Here is a 5,975-nt window from a genome sequence, read left to right as displayed (position 1 = left end):
TGTGCAGCTAATGTGGCTACTAAGCTATTTCTTTGGAAAGCTCCTACTAAGATTAGAAATTCCCCGATAAAGCTGCTAGTGCCGGGTAAACTCATATTGGCTAAAGTGAAAAAGAAGAAAATGGTAGGGAAATTCGAGTTCACCGGCCACCGGTTGTAGCATCGCCCCCCTATTCGTTGCAGCTCGTCGGCCATCGGTTGTGGCACTGTCTCGTATCACTTGTACCTCTCCGCCTAACAGTTTGTAGCACCATCCCGTGCCAGTTACTGCTCCCAACCCCACCTGGTTGTAGCACATGCCCGTGTCGGTTGTAGCTTTGGTCTGCCTTGAGCCATGGTTGTAGCTTACGATCAAAGCCGCATTCACCACCGGTTGCAACAAGTTGTGTTGCCGGTACCAGCATTTGTCAACGGTTGGAGCTCCCGTCGTAGTTGTTGCTATGGCCGGTTGCAACAACCGTGGCTACCGGTTTCAGGAAGTGTCCGTCATGGTTGTAGGGTTCGTTGCCGTCGCCTAGAATTTTAAAAAAGTGTTTACATATTTTAAATACCGAGTGTCTATTTGGTTCAGAGCCGAGAGCTACCGTGCCAAATTATTGGCGTTGACCAAGTGCTCCAAGAAAGGCAACACACAATATCATTTGGAAAACATACTAGTGCAAACTACAAAAGGTGGCGGTGAACTTTGTGTTTATAAATTGCATTGCAAAGAAAGGATTACACAATTTTCTATAACACTATGCTCCCTAGTTTAAAGAGCTAATATTCAATTGAGGTCTCCAATTGAAATTGGGTCGCCCGATTTTGACCGGAACAACAATTTTCTCAAAGCCCTCTCATTCAATTATTTTACACTATACACCTAAATTTTAAGTTCTCTCAAATAATTGGGGTCTTCAATTTAAATTTTGCTCATCCAATTTTGATCAGGTCAACAATTTCTCAAGGAGCTCTCCCATTCAGTTCTTTTAATTCACTATGTTCCCTAATTTTGAAACTCTTTCACTCAATTGAGGTATTTAATTTTGGATTTGATTTACGATTTTGATTGGGCCAACATTCTTCAAATTAAACAACGGCAACCAGCCAATAAAAATATATCAATCCCGTGCACCTTCTCATCCTTAGAAAAAAAAAGCCACCATGTGATACTGTAGCACCAATATAGTACATGCAGCCATTGACGCAGAAATTAGCCCACATAAATATATGTTGGCTAGCGGATAACACACAGAACCACACCATGAAAGGCCCATTAAATCACAACATTATAAATAAACATAAAACACTCTATCATCCCCCCACCCGTCAAACTAAATATTCCATCAACTCAAAAATATATGGGGTATTAGTTTTTTTGAAAGTCAGATTTCTACAACTTTGACCAAGTTCAAATAAAAAAATATTGACATCCACAATATTAAACAAAAAAATATAGAAATTTATTTCATATGTATTTTGATATATTTCTTAATAAATTTGATCAAACTTAAAAGGTTTGACTTTTAAAAAAATAATACACCTTATATTTTGAAACAGAGTGAGTAATTTAAAAAAAAAAAAACAACAGCACCAACGGCACAGTAAAGTGCGCCCAAACCCTTCTAGTATATTTTGAAATGGGAAGACTGACTCGAGCTGACAGATGAATACTGAGATGAAAGGAGAACGCAATACACAACATTTCAACGCAAAGGACTTTCAGAAACACTAGCAAACCGATGGATTCTTTCCAAGGCCAGGGCAAACCTGAACCTCACCACACGGCTGACAGACTAACAACTAGATGAAACTCTTATCGAATAGTAGTTCAGAGATGAACTCTGCAGCAGTTTCAGCACGAGCAGTATCCCAACAATTCAGCAAACTTTCAGAGGCATTATAACTTAACACGGTGACATCGGCGACTCCCGCTAGAAAGAGCAGCACCTCGACGAAACGCTGGCGGGTTCTCCGCCGGACACCAGGATGGACTGCCCCTCCCCGACGGCGCCGGCGCCGGAATCGTCCGTCGACGACAGCGCCTTCTTGCTGACGACCCGGTAGATCTCGGCGAGGACGGTCTGGAAGGCCTTGTCGACGTTGGTGGCGTCGAGCGCGGAGGTCTCGATGAAGGACAGGGCTTCCCACTCGGCGAAGCCGGCCGCCTTGTCGGTGGCGACGGAGCGGAGGTGGCGGAGGTCGGTCTTGTTGCCGATGAGCATGATGACGATGTTGGAGTCGGCGTGGTCGCGGAGCTCCTTGAGCCACCGCTTGACGTTGTCGAAGGTGGCGGCCTTGGTGACGTCGTAGACCAGCAGCGCCCCCACGGCGCCCCGGTAGTAGGCGCTCGTGATCGCCCGGTACCGCTCCTGCCCCGCCGTGTCCCATATCTGCGCCTTTATCGTCTTCCCTTCCACCTGAACGACGCAAGCTTCAGCAATGTGATTAATTTCAGATGTGTGGATCATCGGATAATATTTTTGGGCAAACCGGATAATAATGTTGATGCTGGCTAAGTGACATCAACATAACAATCTTTAGAAGGAAGGTGCAACTGTCAACCGGATGACAAGTCATTGATTGGGTGGTCAGGAATGTAGGAAGTGCAATCAAATCACATCATTGCCTAACTAACATCCACCTGTCCTAATCTCATGTTATGAATTTTGGTACCAATCAAATCCCGGTGATGATGAAGGTGGTGAGTGGAAACAGAAATGGTACTTTAAAACAGCCATTGTCCAGATTCAGTTATAGACTCTGAAGGTGCGGATGGCATATGGAAGCAGCGGGCAGCAAGATTGACATGGTCATTGACAAAAAGAAACTCGCACTAATGATACAGAGATAAGATAGTCAACTACTAGTACTTTGACAAAAAAAAAAAGAACACCCTGTTACTTACTCCTATTCGAAAGGAAATTCATGACTGGGTGGTTTCAAGGGTATTCAGGTATCGAATTTGAATCAGGGTAGAAACTGAATTTGGCTCTGCTTCTGCATAGCATCTCACCCAACCGTTTGAAAGCATCATCATACTCTGTTGAACACACGCATCCACTTCATATTCCTTTTGGATTAATTGAGCCAAACAAGCTGAAATTTAGAAAATTTCTATGTTTCCATCATCCGAATTTGTTCAAATAGTAACTAGATGCACTCTTTTTTGTGCTGATAGGATAAACTGCAGCCAAACGAGAGCCTGAACCGCTAGAAACAGGGCACAAATAGCTTCCAAATTTTTACCGGCCAACGTGAGCAGAACTTGCACTAGTGCTGCAAGGAATCAATCGATCGATGGAAAGCATCCAACGATTCGACGAATTTAAGGAAGCAAGGTGGAGGAGAGCAGAATAGATGAGGGGAAGGGGAGCCGGACCTGTGTGGTGCGGGTGGCGAACTCGACGCCGATGGTGGACTTGGAGTCGAGGGAGAAGGTGTTCTTGGTGAAGCGGGAGAGGAGGTTGGACTTGCCCACGCCGGAGTCGCCGATCAGCACCACCTTGAACAGGTAGTCGTACTCGTCGCCGCCCTGCTCCCACGCCGCCGCCCGCCGCGCCCGCGCCGCCATCCCCTCCCTCCCTCCAACCGATCAGCCAACCTCCTCCGGCCCCGTCCCTTTCCCGGGCCAACGCTGCCGGCCGCTTGCTCCTCGGAGCCTCCGCCGCCTCTCGCCCGGTCGCTGTCTCCCTCTCTCTCTTCCCTCCCGCCCGAGGAGGAGACTGGCTGGCTGGCTGCGGCTTCTTGCTCTGCTTTGGCTGCTTGCTCGCGGTGGTCTGCTCTGGGAAGGAGGGCCGGGGGAGGGACTTGATTTTTATTCCGAAAGGACAGACAGAGTGCGGCTACGTGATGTGACTTTGTCTTGTTGGCTCCTCTCCGGTGGCCTACGAGCTAGCGTATCAATCTTCAATCTTGATAGAAAAAAGTGCAATTTGTGGATTGCGACCAGTAATTATTATTGTTCTTGTTACATATTACGAGTATATACCACACCGAATTTATTTCAAGTGAGTCACATGTCAATGTGCTCACCGTGAAGCGCTCCATGTAATTGCGCTTCTGCGTTTGCATTAACGATGACCAAACCACTTTTCTTGCTAGTAACTCTTTCCCAGATGGCTCAAGAATGACTATTATAAAAACCCACGCTAACAACTGTTACTCATCTTATGACAGAGAGTCGTGAAATACAAAGGGATGGACAGAACTCCGCCCAAGGGCTATGAATATCTTGACCAAGAAATAACTAGCTCTCATTTCGCAAAAAAAAAAAAAACAACTATCTCTAAGTTATCTAGGAAATAGGTACACGATCGATCACACTTTTCGAGAAGCCTATGGAGCAAACGGTTTGCCATGTTTTTTCTTCTTTTGAACACATTACAGACGCAAACACTCATACATATGTGCATACACGCACATCCTACCCTATGAGCACCTTCGGAAGATTGAGCCGGTATATCATTTTAAAATTTACGAAGTCACCGTTGGCACTTTGTCGCCGACGCGAACATCTAATCCCACTGAAAATACATCGCCGGAAATCCTTAAATAAATCCAGAAATAATGCGAGCACCAGAACTTGAACCCTGATGGGCTGGGGATACCACTGTCCCTCTAACCATCCAACTACAGGTTGGTTCGTAACGGTTTGCCATGCTGAGTAACAGACCCAATGATTCGTTGAGATCTTTTTTTTAAAGAAGGGTGACCCCTCTACACCTGAGTGATGCATACAACGATTCTTTTTAATTATTCGCAAAGACCTTACAAAGTAATAGATCAATATGTCTCAAGTCATCATCTTGACAACAATTGTAGTACTCTTATACACTTGATGAAGGGGTGCAGATTATCTGAGCCGAATATCCAAACCTCTCACTTAAGCCTAACATCTAAAGCCGGAGACCCCAACCAAGCCTCATACCAGGTCTGGGGCACACACTGGTCTGATGCACTCTCAGAAATCACCGCTAACGTCTTCCACGTATCCATCTTCAGAGCAGGTACTGATCCATCGACCTTGCCAGGCCTGCCGTCGACGCCTCCACGGCACCGGACAATGCCTCCTCCCTACGCGTGTCCATCATCACACATCAGTCGCCGAGACCATGCCGCACCACGCCACCTTGACTTCACGTCGTCGATGCGTCAAGCCATGCACACCTCCAAGAAACTGTCCACTGGTCCCTCAAGCCATGCACACCTCCAAGAATGGTGGCCCCAAGGAGGGAACAACATAAGGGTGATGTCGTCATCAGATCGACTGATCTTGGGTTTCCCACGGATGTAGCGGGAGGAGCTGGGAGCTTCACCTCGATGATGCCTTCAAGAAGGAAACAACGCCATTGCATCGTCCATCACAGGCTTTTCCCAGCTGCCGAAGACAAGATCTTCACCCGGATCTGCCGCACGGGACTCCAACCGACAACTGTGCATCTACAAGACCACCTTCAAAACCCCGCATCTGGCCGCCCAAATCCGACGATTATCCACAGCCACACTGCCACCGCGGTGTAGCCTGACGCTCTGGCCACTGCCGAAGGGAGCCACCACTGGAGCATGGAGGGAGGGCTGCCATCCCACCGCGTCAAATGCCGGAAGAGCCGTTAGGATGAATCCCAAGCATGCTCTTCACCATCTCTGTACCGCATGGGAACCGGGAATGAAGCCGCCGGAGCAGCTCCGCCTTCGACATGGGTAGCTCCATGCTGTGCAGACGAGGACGACCTGGGCCTCACCGCCTGCCATCGCCCGGGGCCGCCGCCCCGGTATCCGCTGCCATGCAACGAGGCGACCACCCTAGCCAGGTCATGATCGGAGGCCACTGCCGCATGCGCCCGACCGATCTGCCCAGCCAAGCGTTGAATTAGCGGCAAGGGAAGGGCGGCGATGGAGCAAGCAGAGGCGCCAATCACTAAGTCGGGTGAAAACATACGCATTCCGGCAACATGAAAAGAGAGGAAGGGAACTGGGTAGGGAGGGGGGGGGGGC

General features: G+C 48.1%; 1 protein-coding gene across 1 annotated transcript; it reads right to left on the bottom strand.

Annotated features, from left to right (window-relative positions):
* Positions 1–1,638: 1,638 nt before the first annotated feature.
* LOC119287459 (ras-related protein RABA2a-like) lies at positions 1,639–3,770 on the bottom strand. The gene is made up of 2 exons (XM_037567007.1): positions 3,361–3,770; positions 1,639–2,398 (listed from the first exon to the last, which is right to left on the bottom strand). The coding sequence occupies exons 1-2, from the start codon at positions 3,550–3,552 to the stop codon at positions 1,913–1,915; spliced, it is 678 nt and encodes a 225-aa protein (XP_037422904.1). The 5' UTR covers positions 3,553–3,770; the 3' UTR covers positions 1,639–1,912.
* Positions 3,771–5,975: the final 2,205 nt, after the last annotated feature.

The sequence above is a fragment of the Triticum dicoccoides genome, chromosome 4A (genome assembly GCF_002162155.2).
Source record: "Triticum dicoccoides isolate Atlit2015 ecotype Zavitan chromosome 4A, WEW_v2.0, whole genome shotgun sequence".
NCBI classification, from domain to species: Eukaryota; Viridiplantae; Streptophyta; class Magnoliopsida; order Poales; family Poaceae; genus Triticum; species Triticum dicoccoides.
Note: the sequence above shows the minus strand (reverse complement) of the source record. Positions and strands in the feature narration are given on the sequence as shown.

What these genes read in the sequence shown, in the direction of transcription:
- LOC119287459 (XM_037567007.1), bottom strand. Translation starts at nt 3,552, where the DNA reads ATGGCGGCGCGGGCGCGGCGGGCGGCGGCGTGGGAGCAGGGCGGCGAC. An exon ending in TCGCCACCCGCACCACACAG is followed by an intron (nt 2,399 to 3,360) that starts GTCCGGCTCCCC and finishes TGCGTCGTTCAG; the next exon opens with GTGGAAGGGAAGACGATAAA.